The 17,809-nt window shown below is 44.1% G+C and overlaps 1 protein-coding gene across 3 annotated transcripts in view; it reads left to right on the top strand.

Annotated features, from left to right (window-relative positions):
* The first annotated feature begins 6,904 nt into the window (after nt 1-6,904).
* Nucleotides 6,905-17,809, top strand: part of LOC308327292 (uncharacterized protein) — a 33,157-nt gene continuing 22,252 nt past the window's right edge. The window contains exons 1-2 of one of the 3 annotated variants that reach the window (XM_080780603.1): nt 6,905-7,059; nt 8,103-8,665. In XM_080780603.1, coding sequence (XP_080636729.1) covers nt 8,491-8,665 — 175 coding nt within the window. In that variant the 5' untranslated portion in view covers nt 6,905-7,059; nt 8,103-8,490. The other 2 variants (XM_080780604.1, XM_080780605.1) reach the window with 2 other exon arrangements.

The following is a 17,809-nucleotide window of genomic DNA, read 5'->3' as shown; positions in this document are numbered from 1 at the left end:
CGTTAACCACATTGGTCTTAAACAATATAAGCAAAATAAAAGGAAGTGCAATGCATGTACAGTATTTCCCCCAAAGCCTGATGGCTTCCCAATGCAGGCCATGTCCTCAGAGAATGTGCAGACCAGCTGGCAGGAGTGTTTGCTTTTGTTATTTTCAACCTCTCCCTCTCCCAGGCTGTGCTTCAAGATGACCACCCCAAGAAGAACCCAAGATACCGTAACATGTCTCAACGACTGGAGACATGTCACCCTGACCCATACCTCTGCTTTAAGAGGTTGGTGAGGGACTGCATTTGCTCCTCTCTGCCTGCCACACTGGACCCATGGCAATTTACATAGTGTCAAACTAGATCCACTAACGATGCAATTGCCATGGCTCTTCACACCACCCTTTCGCACCTGGAGGTGAGGAATAGTTGGACATGAATGTTGTGCTCCGTGCACTACAGCTCGGCATTGAACAAAATAGTTCCTGCCAAGCTTGACACTAAGCTAAGACATGCAAGTCTGCGACTCTGCGACACCTGACCATGTGCAGCTGGATACTGTCTGGATAGTACTGTCAGAATGGACAACATCAGACACACTGACCTGAACAGGGATGCCATCAAGGATACTCATCCGTGCCACTGCAGTCAGACAGGGTAGGCAAGTGATACATGTAACAAAAGCCCTATGACCAGAGTCAGAGACTATGGAACAGTTTCTACCCGTCAGGCTGTCACATGAACGAGCACTAAGCGACATAGGCCGCCATAGAGGCATTAGCACTTCATTTATGCAGTACATGTCTTTGATTACACTCCACTGCTGCAGCACTGGCAATATGACTTGGAGACTGTGATATTATTCTATATCTGCTATCTGCTGCCAAGTGGTGTCTATTACTCGCACAAGTGTGTGTGTGTGTGTGTGTGTGTGTGTGTGTGTGTGTGTGTGTTTGTTTGGGGGGTAGGTTCCTGCCAGTTCTAAATGCCATGCACATGAGCACAAGTTTGTCCGTTCCCCCACTTTTGGCCAAAATCAACCATTCATGGCACGCTATCTGACAGGAACAATCACCCTCCCTCAGGCTTGGTGGTCTGAATTTGAAACCCAATGAGAGACACGCCGTGAGTTAACAAGGCTGGCCCGGCTGCATATAAATGGGGTGTGTAACCTGTTGTTGAGGGGCGCTAGGTTTAATGTTTGTTTTTAGTTAAACAAACATTAAAAACGCCATCGACAATGGACAGAGTTGTTAATGTTTGTTTAGTCGCTAACACAAATATTAAATGCCATTAACAATAAAGAGTTTATTTTGTCTGCGTCTGTTTTACATCACCATTACCTAATCATAGCAACATGCGCCCCTCACTTCACACGGGTGTGATTTTTGTCTCAGTAAGACAGCCCTCCCCCTATCCACAAGGAGGAGCAGTGCACCAAAGCATTATGGGAATTGTATTCCAGGAAGGAAGTGAGCCCAGTGTCTGTGACATCATGGACACTGCTAAAATCTAAAATATCTAAAACCACATATTGCACACATAAAGACCCCAGGAAAGTGTTCGAAATCTTCTAAACGTCAATAACATGTATTGTTTTGCAAAAAGGGTGAAGTGTCCATTTAAGTAGCCTACTGCTACTGCTAACGAGATATGACAAGACAATAGTATTTGACAATGACTTCAGGAAGAGACGCAAATACAGGAACACGCTGACAGAGATACTGAATAAACAGAATTTACAGCTGCGATATCTTTCGCACATCATCGTCATACTGCCAGAAGATCATAAGCGCATACCTCCCCAGGCCACTTCAGAATATTATAATTGCATAAAGACTGTTTTGTCAGTTGATGTCAATTAAGACAAGTCAACAGGATGGAATGATTTAACACACAAAGTTACTATGTTTACCCAGGGTAACTGGACTAAGCTCAAGAACTTGTTTACAGCCAGACCCTGCTCATTTCAACAGACCCTGAACATTTCATGGTAGGGGTTCAATGCCTTGCTCAAGGGCACTTCAGCGGTGGTAATTTTAACTTGCCGGTCCGGGGATACGAACTAGCGACCTTCCAATATCAAGACCGCTCCGCAAACCGTTCGGCCACCGCTGCCATATCAAACAGACTGAACTAAAGTACTGCAAAAGTTACACATATATCTCCGTACCACACAGTCTAAAACAAAATTCACAGAACTTACATTTAGGGGTGTAACAGTTAATCGGACTAAACATTTGATCAATTATAAAATATCGGTAATTTAATAAAATAATCAATTACTAATCTATTTCCATTTTGGGCTTGTCATTATTTGTGAAACGTTTAATAAAATATCAAAAATAGTAAAAATCTCACAAGCTCACTATGTGGCTTGTGCAAGAGCACAAACAGAAGGCATTATATATCTTTAGCAGCAGTGTCAAACGTGCATAGAAGCAGAATCCTTTCTCAATTTGACTTGTCCATGTACATTGTGCAAATAACATTTGTCGTTTTATTTCGTCATTTGTATTCTTTAACATGTCTGCATTCAGGGCTCCGACAGCCGCAGGGAAAACAAAACAGTTTCTGAGCCTTGAGCCCCGGGCTGTGAGACCCCTCCAGGGATTTACATTTTGCATTTTACATTTTGACAAACAAATAGTTTGTCCTTCATTATTCGTTTTGCCCTACTCAAGCAATTTGCTGTCGTACAGTATGAGACTATGCACCCTCTAGGGACAGGAGAGAGCTCCCTGTGGAACGCAGGCGACCACCCCACCTTCTGCAGCACTCTCAGATCATTGGGACCTTCTTGGGCAAAACGTTGTTTGTCACTTTGTCACCTCACAGGTTTACAGGTGTTAAGGAAGTGGGTGAAAAATAAAGCACAGGAGAGCAAATACTGTGTACCCAGCATTCAGACCCAGTTCTGCCAGCTTGCTAGCCAGCCTAGTTGTGGGGGGGGGGGGGTGTAAAGGTCAGAGTTGTAATCAATAAATAAATAAAAGCCTAATGTCTCCTCTCTAACATAGCCTTCTTTGTTGTTGTCAAGGTGATATAGGGCATAGAAGCTAGTGGTGGCCATTTTGTGGTGCCACGGATCAAAATGCCATTCATTTCCTCATATCGATTTCCGAAAGATATTTATATTAATAATTTTAAGCCTGGAACCAAGTCATCCAGGCTCCTGGTGAATCACGACCATAAAACATTTCTCAAAACATTTGAAAACCGCAAAAAGAATATTATGAAATGTATTTACTATTTAAATACTACTTATTTAAAACCTGTGTTCTTACACTCACTGTTCTGCCTGATTTGCTGCCGTTTTATGTTCTTTGCTATTGTTTTATTGTCTTGTCTTGTTTTCGCTGGTTTTAATGCAATTTCACGTTTTAGTTTTTCTCTTAAGCACTTTGCGCTGCATTTTGTCATGAAATGTGCTATATAAATAAAGTTTATTATTATTATTTATTATGATTGACCAGCAGCCTGGATGGCTTGGTTTCAGGCTTAAAATAATTTATATAAATTTGTTTGGAAAGGGAAATTAATGGGCTTTCGATATGTGGAACGATAAAATGGCCGCCATTGCTATGATGTTGACCCCATAGAGTTATATTGACCCCCACTGTTGTCCTGGGGAGGTCTTTTTAGACAACCAATACCCACCATGTTTGTAGTCCGATACACACAAATATACCACCTCAGTTCCGCTGCCCTCTCAACAAGAACCCGGTCCGGCCAAGCACAGGCTATAAGTAGACCTGTCCTGCACTCATTCCCTCATGCTCATATCCTCTCCAACATTCTACCTGCTGCCTCCTCACTTCCCACCTCCTGACACTACAACCACCAATTCTCTACTTCTCTGCTTGTGTGCGTCTACTGCTAACTGCCAGCGTAAGTCCCAAAAGACACTTATGTACGCTTTTCCGTGGACCGCCAACTGTTTTTTCGTTGCCATCATCATCTATTATGGACTCTCTGCACTGCCCATGTGCTTTGTAGTTTGGCTTTTGTTTGTTTTATAAGATTACCAGCATGCAGTTCTTTGAGTTTATTTCCTCTTTGGTTTCTTGGAATTTAAATGTCTGGACAAATTAGACCTAGAGTGTTTGGCCTGCCTAAACTGCATCATATATATATATATATATATATATATATAGTTTGATGTATAGATACTTGAACTTGATGCTCATTTAGCTATGAATTATTCCATGATCTGAAGATGGTTTATTATTATTATTGGAGTAATCTGGATTGAGCTGCTATTTATGATTTGTTTATTGGAAATGCTTATTATTATTATTGAAACAGAATTCAATATGTTTCTTTCATGTACAGCAAATACCACAAGTAAACTGCCACATTGTGGCATTCCTATATGGTCAGCCTGGCCGGTGGCCTGGCCTGCTCACCTCTGTCAATCACTATACCTGAACTATTTCCAAGAGACAATCTTTCAACCGACATACGCAGCCGATTACAGTACTTGCATGCTCTGCTTGCTCAAATAATAATTAAACACAAAGGCTTTCTACATAAAATAAACTATATGGGGTGTGTAGCTGTTCTTGAGTTTGTGATCTGTCCCCGACATGGCATGATACTTGCTGAAAGCTGCAATTAGGTTCCGTGTTCCGGGCTAGTGTTGTTCACTGATTGGAGACTGGAGATGACGTTAGCTTTATTTGTTATGCAGTTTGGCTGAAGAGGTTTGTGTCAACATTGTAGTCCAGACTCGTATGAATGGAAATGCGATTTCAAGGGTAGTGGTTACCAAGGCCACAAAATGCTTTGACATCATTTTTGGACGTCCGAAAAAGTGGATCGAGCTAATCATAAAATTGATTCATTGGGAGATCTAAAGGTCAGAGGTCCTTCCTGAGGGACCCTCTACCATATTGCCGAATTTCATAGAAAATGACAACACAGAACAGCCCAAAAAGCAAAAAATGGAAGAAGCCATACGGAAGAAATAAGGGGTCTACGCAGTTTAAAGATAGTTGGGGCAGAGGTTCCCATGCCTTCTGCCTGGTGGAGACAATAATGACTATGGTCGTGTGTGTGTGTGTGTGTGTGTGTGTGTGTGTGTGTGTGTGTGTGAGCATGAATGGGTGTGTGGCCGTGTACGTGTTCCTTGTTTGGTAAGAGCAACTCTCACAAGTGGAAACTTGTGAGAGCATGACAGCATGTAAGGACAATGTTTCAGTGGTTGTTCCATTTATTCATGCTCATTCTTTCAATGTTTTTGCATATACAACTGTGAGCATCAAATAGCTATAACACCTGTGAATGAGCACATTATCATCATTAAAGGTGTACTTTTGATTGTTTTGTGTGGAGGAACAATCCGTAGCAAATAGCAATGATGGTGGCTCACCATCATTATTTACAGTAAGCAAGGTAACCGTGTTGTGTTGTGTTTGGGAGTTTAAAGAACAAACAACAAAGCAGCATGCTATGTAAAGTTAAAAATCACACTCGTGTGAATTGAGTGGTGCCTTTTATCATGATGATTATGTATGATGATGAGAACGTCATCATGCATCAGACAATCAAATCAAATCATTCAGTGCTACAAACACATTCCGTGCTCAAACGGACACACACACACAAAGCTGTGCATAGGAGCGGCACCGCTCAAAAACACTACAGCCAGCACCCCCTATGGACACCAATCCTAATTCAGGTGCCCAGTCTTCCTGGCGCCCACATTTCCCTAGTATCGACTCTTCTCCAACCCACAGTGCCCACTATTATGGGTACCCACTGCCCACACAGCGAGGGCAGTATTTATATCAGCCAGATGACGTCATTTATGCTGATAAGTAATTTAACTCATGTAAAATGAAACCAAATGGACTCATAAGGGTCCATTTGGTTTACTCCCTCAAGAGTTAAAGATCTATAAAGGGTCCATTTGGTTACCAACTCTCCATTTAGCTGGGGACGACCTGGAACCCTCTCAAGGACCACTGGTGGTCCCCGGAGGTTTGTGAGAGTAGCCTTTTCTGGACGCCATGCCTCCTACATAACCATGCCATAAACATCCCCCTCTCTCTCCCACCCAGATGGCACTAGATTTAGTGCACTGTGGGATCCGTGGACCAGCCAGGGGTCCTTGAGGAGGTTCCAAGGGGTCCCCAGCTATTTCATTTTTTGGCTGTTAGAAAATAACCAATCAACAATCTCATATAGGTCGCATCGCAAAAAAAAAGTATTTTCAGGTTGGGGGAGTTCCTGGTACAAAATCTTGTCAAATATGAATTTGGGGGTCCTTGACATTCTTTTGTTTTGATAACCACTTTATATAGATTCTAGATAATCTGTTAATTGTTGTCCTATTTACTTGGTAGCACTTTATCCCTAAACGTTTGCCACATTTGACTATTTTGAAAAACATTTTAAACTAGTTCAACTAGCCGATCTACATCGACACGTTAGATAGATAGGTAGATCAGCTTTTTGAAATAGTTTTTCATATAGTAAAAAATGAAAATAAGTTTATGGATAAGGGGTAAGGAGTGGCGCAAGATATAGCCCATAATCTTCTTAGTGCTCTAACTCTTCTATCTAAGCTATAACTTTGTCGTTTATCGGGTAGGCTATATACAGTTGTTTTGATAATACAAACATGATGTTTTGATAATGTGTGGTGGTGAGTGAGCATGGGAAAAAAAACGGAGTTAGAGTTTCTTCTATTGGCCAAGTTCCTTTGCACATACATGGACTTTTACTTAGTCATTGAAAGCATCAACACATGACAGAAAAAAAGATTTAAAGATCAGGTTCTCTTTTGGTGTGTTCCTTTTTGAGAACGAGAGGGAGAGAGCTTGAGAGAGCTTGAGAGAGAGAGAGAGAGAGAGAGAGAGAGAGGGAGAGGGAGAGAGAGAGAGAGAGAGAGAGAGAGAGAGAGGGAGAGGGAGAGAGAGAGCTGAGAGTTGAGAGTTTATGGAATGCTGTGATGTCATCAGTGCAGTCAAACACACACAAAAGACAAGGAGGAACCCACAAGCAGCCCTCTAGTTAGCATACATAGTCTGCTGCTGCTGTGAGGAACGGAGCTCTACATCCCACTGTGAGTACTTCCTCCTTTTCACAAAATTCTACCCTTCTCACTTCACACCCCCCCCCCCCCTGTGTTATCTATCACTCGCTTTCTCTCCCCCGTTCCCCCGTGACTGTACTTCTTTGTTTATATTTTGTACGCTTCGTCATTAGGAGAATGTATTCCGTATTCCATCAGTGTGATAGTTTCTGTCTCAAGACAAGCCCTGCCCCCCCCCCCCTCCTCAAGTGCTGCCTGCCATAGATGTATGTCTATGCTGCCTGCTGCCTGTGGGGGAAGCCATTGTTGTGCCTCTAGCTACTGCGATTGGAGGAATCCACTGAGCCCCCACCACCACCACCACCCATCACCCTTGGGCTGAGACGCAATCTGACTCATGTTGCCCAGGGTTTTCTGCAGACCCTTGTTGATTGGTCACAACAACCAGCGAATGACCGTGTTAAAGCAAAGAGCGACAGCTAGCAACCTCATGCATGGGCGTTTAAGGAAAGGCAACGGGGGGGGGGGGCTGGACAGTGATGTGTGTTGAGGAGGAGGAGGAGGCAGGGAGGGAGGGAGAGGAGGCAATGATGACAGAAGCAGTCCCATTCCTTTGGAATCTCCTCCCATTATGGGCCAGTCAGTCTGACAGTTTGAAATGAGAGAGAGAGAGCTGAGAGAGAGAGAGACAGACAGACAGACAGACAGACAGACAGACAGACAGACAGACAGACAGACAGACAGACAGACAGAGAGAGAGAGAGAGAGAGAGAGAGAGAGAGAGAGAGAGCTCTTGAGCTCTTCTTCCGTATTCTTTAAGTGGGGAACGACAAAACTGCCTGCTAGGAAATAGGGGGCTTACGTGCCGAAAGAATCCGAAGAGACAAACTTCCTGCATGTAGGAACGGAAGGCCAGGGGGATAGAATGTTCAGAGGAGGACAACGCATATTTGTGTGAGAAACAGAAGTGGGATACTAGGATGGGCTCATCAACTTTAGATTGTTTTGTTGTTTAACTTTGATATCAGAGGGAACCAACTTTTGGTCTATTTTGTTTTGTGTTTTTTTTTTAGAGTGACCTAGTGATGGCCTCCAGAGACTCAAGACACTGACGTCTACAGAGGAAGGAGGGACTGAGGGGAAATAAACGCATGGGAAATGCAGCGTAAATGTATGAGTGTGAGCATGACTGCCTGCATTTGATTCAGCCAAAACACAGTAGGCATGTATGTACATGTGTGTGTGTGCTGGATATGGATAACGCAGCAATGATCAACTTCCTCTGATGACGCGTCAACGACTCAACCTCAGAGGAACAACAAACCCCAGCTACACATACAGGAGAGAGCGCCTTCTCCCTCCTTCTACTGCTTGCACTGGTGGTACCTAAGTTCTCCCATCCTCCATCTATCCATCCATCCATCCAGCACAGCCAGCCAAACAACCCACCAGGCCTCCAACATGCTGCAACAGATTCTTAAGGACATGTACATCGACCCTGATGTGCTGGAAGCCCTCAGTGAAGACCAGAAGAAGACTCTGTTCCGAAAAATGCGAGAGGAGCAGGTCCGCCGCTGGAAGGAACGCGAGGAGAAAGTCGAGGGAGAAGAGCCCCTGAGAACGAAGCCAAACTCAGGTAAAACTCATCCCACACATGCAGCCACCACCAGCCGGTGTTCTGTTGGTTTTAAAGCTTTTCTATTTCTTCAGGTTTTGTGGCTTGGTTTCACTTTTGGCCTTTTCACCATCTACAATGTTTTACACTAGCCATGTTTAGTCCATTTAGACACGATGGTACATGTTCTCTCTCTCTGTGTGTGTGTGTGTGTGTGTGTGTGTGTGTGTGTGTGTGTGTGTGTGTGTGTGTGTGTGTGTGTGTGTGTGTGTGTGCGCGCGCGCGCGCCTGCATGCCTGTGTGCAGGCACTTACAGAACTGTTGCTTAAGTGACAGCCCTTTAAAATAGGAAAAGTCCCAGGTTTCATATGCACTGCCACTACATGTCTTTGAACAAGACACTGATCTCGTACCTATACTCAGTCCAGTCTCTGGATGAGGGCAACAGCCACTAAAAAGTAAAACAATGTGCTGTACAGAAGGTTAGCATTATAGTTAACAGTACTACTGCATACTACTACAGAAGGTTAGCATTATAGTTAACAGTACTACTGCATACTACTGCAACATTGTGCTGCACAGAAGGTTAGCATTATAGTTAACAGTGCTACTGCATACTACTACAGAAGGTTAGCATTATAGTTAACAGTACTACTGCATACTACTGCAACATTGAACACATTGAGCTGCAAGGCAACTGTGGTTTTGGTTAGTTCTTCTGACAGACATCCTGTGCTGTTGAGAGACATCCTGTGTCTGTTGTAGCTCGTCACCCCAACAGCTGTTTGCTATAGCACGGCCACAGTGAAATGGTAGTCTATAAACTAGGTTGCGCTGTTTACATGACGTCAATTTGGCCCAGCTCGAGTGGAAAGTTTCCTAAAAGATAAGTATAGTGTTAAAAATAAGCTGCCCTACATTACCAAGTCCATCGCCGTCTCAGAACTTGAGCCCAGACATTAATAGGGACATTAATGACACATAATCAGATTTATGAAGATGGTACAGTCAAAACATATGCTATAATTGTCAGATAACACAATTAATTGGGTGGCATCTTATAGTTTAATGGCTGTGAAATACCTTTCATTACAATAGACCTTTTTTAATGGTACACGGTACAAGATTTGTGTGTGAGTGTGAGTGTGTGTGTGTGTGTGTGTGTGTGTGTGTGTGTGTGTGTGTGTGTGTGTGCATGCGTGCCTGCGCATGCATGTGTTTGTATTTCTACCCCTTGGCTTGGGTTGAAATCAGCTTGTTTACTTTCACCCAAGCACAGCGTATCTACAGGCCGTAGCAAGGCACAGGAATTTTCACTGGGACCAAGATGTCTGAACAGCATGGACCTAGAATGAGACGTCAGGGCTACGATGAACTAAAACAGCTCCAACTAGAGAAGACAAAAGCAAAATGGATCATGAAGGGGATTCATGAGAGAATGTTACACTGCGTGTAGGACTAAAGCCACAATCTGTAACCAATATTGTTGTACCAATATTGAACCCGGGTCTCCCACACAAGAGACCAAACCTTTTCCACTTGACCTGGGAAGATATAGTACTTTAGAACTTTGTTTTTCACTATGCATGCAGATTCCAGAAAAAAACTATCAGAAACCCAGTTCAGTCAGTGTATCCATCCTTAAAACTGGTTTGACTACAGAATCTCACCCATCTGCATTTTCTCCTTGCTGGTTGAATGTGTGAGTCATCAGTGACGCAAAGGGGCTTGTGTTGTACAATGTGATAAGGGGTGGCCCGTCTCACAGAGGTGTGTGGGTGAGATATGATGGCGTTACGGTGAACACCAGCCCCCTAAATGTGACTGAAGGCTAATTATGTCCAGTTGGTGCATCGCTTCTGCTTGACGCAGTCATTTGATCTGGAACTGAGTCTTCTCATTGCGCTAATAACAAAGCACTTATTATTGACTGTGTAGGGGAACAGTGCACTCTCTATCTATCGCCTAATGACTGGGGCAGCTGTCTCTATAAGTCACCACCCTATTCCCTTAAAACACTGTTCCACACTGTTGAGGCTGCAGATTTCAGGCATAGTCTATAGATCACATGTCTGCAGCTCACTGCCCCAGACTTTGCTGGTCTGGGGTAGGGGGAAACAGTGGATAGTTGCACATCGAGTGTTCCTGTGTCAAATAGGAAGTGAGTCAAGTCCTGATTCCTTCAAACAATGAATTAACCGAGGGGGCAAAACAGGAAGCATGCAGGAAATGTATGCGTTTGGAACACAAAAGGGAGAGTTTGATTGCATCTGGATGGCTGTTTGTGAGAGCCGACATGCTTGCTAGAAGGCAGAGTAGTGGCAGTTTGTGGTGCAACAAGTTGCTGTTCCTGTCACAAATCAAGGAATATCCTCTTGAGTAGTTTGTTATATGAACTTGAACTTGTTTATTTTGAGCAAACACACAACAGCAGTCTACCTAGAGAAATGGACGAGTTTCGGCTTTCCTCAGCATTTCCAACATTGTGTTGCGCTGAGGAAGGCCAACGTGCCGAAATGCGCCTGTCAGGTCTAGGTAGACTGCTGCTGTGTGTTTGCTCAAAATAAACAAGTTCGGGGCGGCGGTGGCTCAGGGGTAGAGTGGCTGGATGGTAACCGCAAGGTTGCCAGTTTGAACCCAGGCTCCCCCAGAGTTAGTGTCGAAGTGAACCCCTAATTGCTCCTGATGTGCTGGTTGGTGCCTTGCATGGTTTCCGCCGCCATCAGTGTATGCATGTGTGTGTGTGTGTGTGTGTGTGTGTGTGTGTGTGTGTGTGTGTGTGTGTGTGTGTGTGGGTGAATGTAATGCACAATCTATGTAAAGTGCCTTGGATAAAGGCGCTAAATAAATGCACCATTTACCATAACAAACTACTCAAGAGTGTGCAGATTATCCTTTCTCTATGTATCTTCAAGAATTTCCCCCCAGCTATTGAGACTACTCCTGAAGACTCCCCCCCGAGTAGATTTTTGATCCGGTGGGAGAGTTGTCCTGAATCCTGTCACAAATAACACAGAAGCTTTTGTGATCATGAGGCCATGCTGTGGTAAATTCAGCATGTGCTTGGAGTTAACTATATGTTGTTGAACATGTTAAACTGATGATGTGGATATACATACTGTAGACACATATGTTTATGCCAAAGTGTGTGTGCGTGTGCACGTGCGTGAGCGTGTGTGAGTGTGCGTTTGTGCACACGTCACTCACGTGTGCATTATTTCAAAAGTATGCCTTGATAACAATTAATGAACAATAACAAAAATTGAAAATAGCAGATCTACATGCTCATAACTTGATGACAAGAGCTATTTGTGAGCTATTTGCTACTTATATAGCTGTATGCAGCTATTTTAGATATATTTTATAGGTTGGTTAATCAGACTAATAGATTTAGTCAATTACAATACAGAACGTTTTCGTATTCATTTGTTACTATACGAAATAAAATAAAATAAATATATAAATAATTTTCAGTTAATTGCACAGCCCTACTCTGGAGTCATGTTCAAAAATGTCAAGTTTAAATTTACTTCCTGGTCTTGCCATGCTATGAAGAGCACAGCTGTCACTCGATCCTGTAGGTTTACAACATTCGACAAATCAGACCCTTCCTCACCCAGGAGTCAGCACAGCTCCTTATACAGACATCACATGTCAAAACTTGACTATTGTAACTCCCTCCTTACTGGCCTCCCGGCATGCGCACATAAGCCTCTCCAATTGATCCAAAATGCCACCGCTTGCCTGGTTTTTAACCAGCCAAAAGTCTCACAGGTCACTCCCCTTCTCCACTCCCTCCATTGGCTCCAGAGTACAAAACTCTGATGCTGGCATTCACAGCAACTAAAGGTACATATGGCACCGCCATAGATCGCATGCTACAAACCCTCTTGAGCGCTCAGATCAGCCGACGCAGGAAAGCTGGAAGTACCTTCGCTAAAAACGCCGGGACAACACTCCACGCGTCCCAAACTCTTCTCCCTTCTGGCTCCAAAACTATGGAATGCACTTCCCATTACAATCAGAACTGCAGATTCACTCCCAATCTTCCCAATGCACCTCTTTAGACTCCATCTTAGCCCATAGCACTTGCCGTAGTACTTGCCCTGGCCTCGACCTCCTACAGGCGTATGCACAGGCTCAACTTATGTAACTTAAATAGCACTTTATGTACCGGTAGACATAACACTCTATAGTGTATACACACTAGAATTTCGCCCCCCTTCGGGGGGCTCAATCCTAGTGTCGTTGCAGCGCAATATGGGAAGAAGGAAATTGCGGGAGTTGACAGACTCAGAACCGAATAGTTCTGATGATCCTCATGGGGGCTACCCGCAGCCCCGCCTCCCCGCAGGCCCCCCCCCCACAGCGGTGGAAAAAAATAAGTTGATGTTTTCACTGGTACTTTGGGTAGGCTACAGCAGTGATACTCAACCTCAGGCCCGCGGGCCACATCAGGCCCGCGGGACCATTATGACTGGGCCACCAATGAAAATCTAAATAAAAGAAAAAAGAAAATCTGGAAAATGAAATAAAAATAAATAAATCTGAATGAAGTTATCTTTAATTACATTATTATAAGTAATACTATTAGAGTTGTACTATTACTCGAACGAAAATAAAAGTTTGGGGCGGGGGGGGGGGGGGAGATGCAATGCAAATGAAAGACATATACTGTGTATCCCTATTCCCTGACATAATTTTATAGCTAAACGGACAGAATTCTATTTTATTTGAATGATGAAACCCAGCTGCCATTAATAGTTCTTCACTTATAGCTATCTATTTTCAGGTAGATTGTTTTATTTTACTCAGTCAGCCATATCACTACTACATTTTTTTCATGAAAAAGGTCATAGCTGGGTAATCTATTTTCAGGCAAATTGTGTTTATTGTATTTTATTTTACTCAGCCATAACAATTTATTTTCTGTTAACCAACTTGCTGGCTGGCAGGCAGGCAGACAGCTACTCATAGACAGGCAGACAGACAGCTACTCATGGATAATTGGACAGGCAGGCAGTCAGACAGCTACTCATAGACAGGCAGACAGACAGCTACTCATGGAGAATTGGACAGGCAGGCAGACAGCTACTCATAGACAGGCAGACAGACAGCTACTCATGGAGAATTGGACAGGCAGGCAGGCAGACAGCTACTCATAGACAGGCAGACAGACAGCTACTCATGGAGAATTGGACAGGCAGGCAGGCAGACAGCTACTCATAGACAGGCAGACAGACAGCTACTCATGGACAATTGGACAGGCAGGCATGAAGGCAGACAGCTACTCATAGACAGACAGACAGCTACTCATGGACAATTGGACAGGCAGGAAGGCAGACAGCTACTCATAGACAGACAGACAGCTACTCATGGACAATTGGACAGGCAGGCAGGCAGACAGCTACTCATAGACAGACAGACAGCTACTCATGGACAATTGGACAGGCAGGAAGGCAGACAGCTACTCATAGACAGGCAGACAGACAGCTACTCATGGACAATTAGGCAGGCAGGCAGGCAGACAGCTACTCATAGACAGGCAGACAGACAGCTACTCATGGACAATTAGGCAGGCAGGCAGACAGCTACTCAGACAGGCAGACAGACAGCTACTCATGGACAATTGGACAGACAGGCAGGCAGGCAGACAGCTATTCATAGACAGGCAGGCAGACAGCTACTCATAGACAGGCAGACAGTAAGACAGCTACTCATTGACAGACAGACAAATAACTACTCATGGACAGACAGACAGGCAGGCAGGCAAAGAGCTACTCATGTTATGTTATTATGTTATTATAACAGCTACTCATGTTATGTGCAATAATTTGTGCAGTTATGGAAACAGCTCTTTGTGTTTATGCAAGAAAATACATTTATTTATTTACATATTGTGTGCATGCACATTGTACTTTCCGCCGCGGATTTATTTATTTCCCAAATGGTCTAAAATTGAGTTATTTAGCATACTTTTACCAATGAATTAGTATACACAGACAACGACTGATTAGCCTATTTTGGACGATATGGGTCTTTTCTCGAGTCACTCCGCTGAAAGTGTCAGTGTTGCTGCCTTACACACCCGCCGCCTATGGGCACTGTACTGTAGGCATATAATACCTGGCTAGGTGAAAACAAAAGAAACCCGATTAGCATTTGAGTACTTTTAACACCTCTGAACAGCCGGCGGAATTCCAGAGCATGTGTAAATACGCTAGTATGCAGTCTGTGACAGAGTCACAGAGTGTCAATAATTCCCAGAAAATCTGTAATGTTAATATAAAATGTCCACGAAAATCCTCATGGGGGCTAAAAGGGGCTATTTAATTCTTCATATAGCCCCCACAGACTCGACGTCGTTGGACAGACTCCACTTCATGTTTCAGCTGTGTTTTTAAACTCAGTAGTGTGCCCTGCACACAGCGCACACTCGCAATTGCAGCTGGAGGGCGACGCGACACACACCCCCCCCCCCCCCCCCCCCACACACACACACACACACGCACACTTTTTTTCGCTCGAAATTCTTATTCACAATGACATCGAGTTGAGGTGTTTGTTTTAAGGGTAATTGTTGCATAAGCGCTATTTCGCACTATTTCTCCCTCCCCTCCCCTGTGTCTGAAGCAGCTAGCATGGAAGCTATATGGATTATGGAAGCTTTCCCGATTGCACACAACCATGCCGTTATCCACGCGTCCATCCGATTGCTTTTAATGTAAATGTCCCATCCACTGAGCAAAAGCGATATAAGCGCCTTATTCATTCATTCGATTCATTTGGGTGTGGGGCTGTGCAGTGGTGTGGGCAGCCTTTCTGACGGAGGCTCGGAGCTGCTGCTAGCCTGCTGCTGACGCTGTTCGAGTCGCATGGACCAGTATAGAGTAGGCGTGGCGCAGCATTAGAAGGGCGCAGCAAATGCACGACATTGAGGGGTAGAAACCATCCCGGTCGCGTGGTTCATCTAACGCGTGTGTCACTGTGAAGGACTGGCCCCATTAAGTGAACGTAGTTGAGCCCAATATTGGCGTTACGCATTTCACTTGAATAATGTTGTGTGCGCACGTGCGCACGCTGAGAAAGACAGTTATTTAATGAAACTGAAAATTATAACTCTGCACTGCTGTCTCGCCGCCGTATAGCCATTCCTGTGTGTGTGTGTGTGTGTGTGTGTGTGTGTGTGTGTGTGTGTGTGTGTGTGTGTGTGTGTGTGTGTGTGCAGGCGTGTGTAGTCGGCATTGGCTGGCAGGCGAAAATAGCAAAAGCTATACGTGTAATGTAAATATTTCGGCACAATCCAAGTAGTGACAATGAACAATGTTGATTTAACTAAGGGATTCGCTGAGTGTTTTATTTTGTAAATACAGGGATTTAGAAGTGATAAGCAAAATAGTGAGCCAATAATTTCTCCCCTTCCTTCTGTCTGTTATCCTGCGAGAGCCCTAAAAAGCAAGATGGCTGATTGTGAGAGTGTGAAAGGTAGTGTGGGGGCGGGCCTGGTGGGCCTATGAGAACGCAGTGTTGCCAGGTTTGCGAATTGTAAGTGAGTTGTAGTGTGTGTAAGTAGCCTGGTTAAAAGGCCTTGTTTCTGCCCCTGTGGGGCAACAGCAGTTTCTGTCGACCAGTTTCTGTCCACCGCTTTTGGCACGTGACCAACTTAACAAATGTTAAAATAGATAGTTTCCTTAGATAGATTTGTTCTTGCTTATTGCAAATCACTCTAGATTAAGAGACTCTGCTAAATGCCTAAATTGTAATTGTAGCACAGGAGTTTGCTCAATTCAGTGGGTCGCGGGTAAACTATTGGACCTTAGCCGCGCTGAGACGTGTTGTGAGCTTGCAGATCAGTGATTTTCAGCATTAGTATAGCCCTTGGCAATCCAAGCAAGGGCCCATGGAAATACAGTCAACTAAGTATAGGGCTCATGATTGATTGGGGTGCAGTACGATGCAATGTGTCCAACATGCTCAGGAAAAAAAGAACAACTGTAGTCTAGCGACCTCATGTCACTGAACACAGCGAGTCATTTACATAATGTGGCAGGTATATTTGAATCTATCCCCATGCACCTGACTGCACCCATGTTCAAGCGCCTTACTTTATATGTGGGTGCTTTCCACATCTTGTTTTCTCTCCCATGGCTTGTTTACCAGAGTGTGCACTGACTGGTCCTTGGTATGCAGGCTTGTCATCCTAGTTTTGCCCCACTGGAATGCTATCTGCCGGACAAGCTGGCAAAACCAGTTCACTATGATAATATGTGTCCCTGGTTTCAGCCCAACAAGACCTCACCTCCTGAATCTGTCAGCTGCCTCTGTGTGCTCTCTGTGTTCCCAGACATAGTTGGTACAATGGTACTAAGATATTTACATGTACAGTACATGTATTTGTACAGAATGTACAAGATCTCTCTCTCTCTCTCTGTGTGTGTGTGTGTGTGTGTGTGTGTGTGTGTGTGTGTGTGTGTGTGTGTGTGTGTGTGTGTGTGTGTGTGTGTGTGTGTGTGTGTGTGTGTGTGTGTGTGTGTGTGCCCTCCTCCCTTCTCAGTAAAGATAGAAACAAGAGGAAGTAAAGAACAGCGGAGGTATGGACAACGAACACTTGTTCTTGTCAAACTCTCATGATATATTAAGAAAAGATACAACTTTGATCATTTCAGCATGTGGTCTACCAAGGTCTGTTAGCAGTGTGGATGGACACAAACACAAACAGAGCCACGAGATAGAAAACCCATTGGACTAAACCAAATTATAAAACAGCAAAGGGAAAACTATCTGACACATTGGAAAGAAGCAACACAAAAGCACAGTAAACTAGAATGCTATCTGGCCCTAAACAGAGAATACACAGTGGCAGAATACCTGAGCACCGTGACCGACCCAAAACAAAGAAAAATCTTAACTAGGTACAGACTCAGTGAGCACAGTCTCGCGATCGAGAAAGGCCGTCATAGGCAGACCTGTATCCCGAGAGAAGACAGACTATGCACCCACTGCACACTAAACGAAGTGGAAACCGAGCTACACTTCCTCACCATCTGTCCATTGTACCAAGACATCAGAGACACATACTTCCCACAGATTACAACCACACACGGAGATTTTGAAAACATGACCAATGACAAAAAACTCCCATATCTGCTGGGCGAAGTACAACAA

Source organism: Protomyctophum bolini, assembly GCF_963924005.1.
Source record: "Protomyctophum bolini genome assembly, chromosome: 13".
Taxonomy (NCBI): Eukaryota; Metazoa; Chordata; class Actinopteri; order Myctophiformes; family Myctophidae; genus Protomyctophum; species Protomyctophum bolini.
Note: the sequence above shows the minus strand (reverse complement) of the source record. Positions and strands in the feature narration are given on the sequence as shown.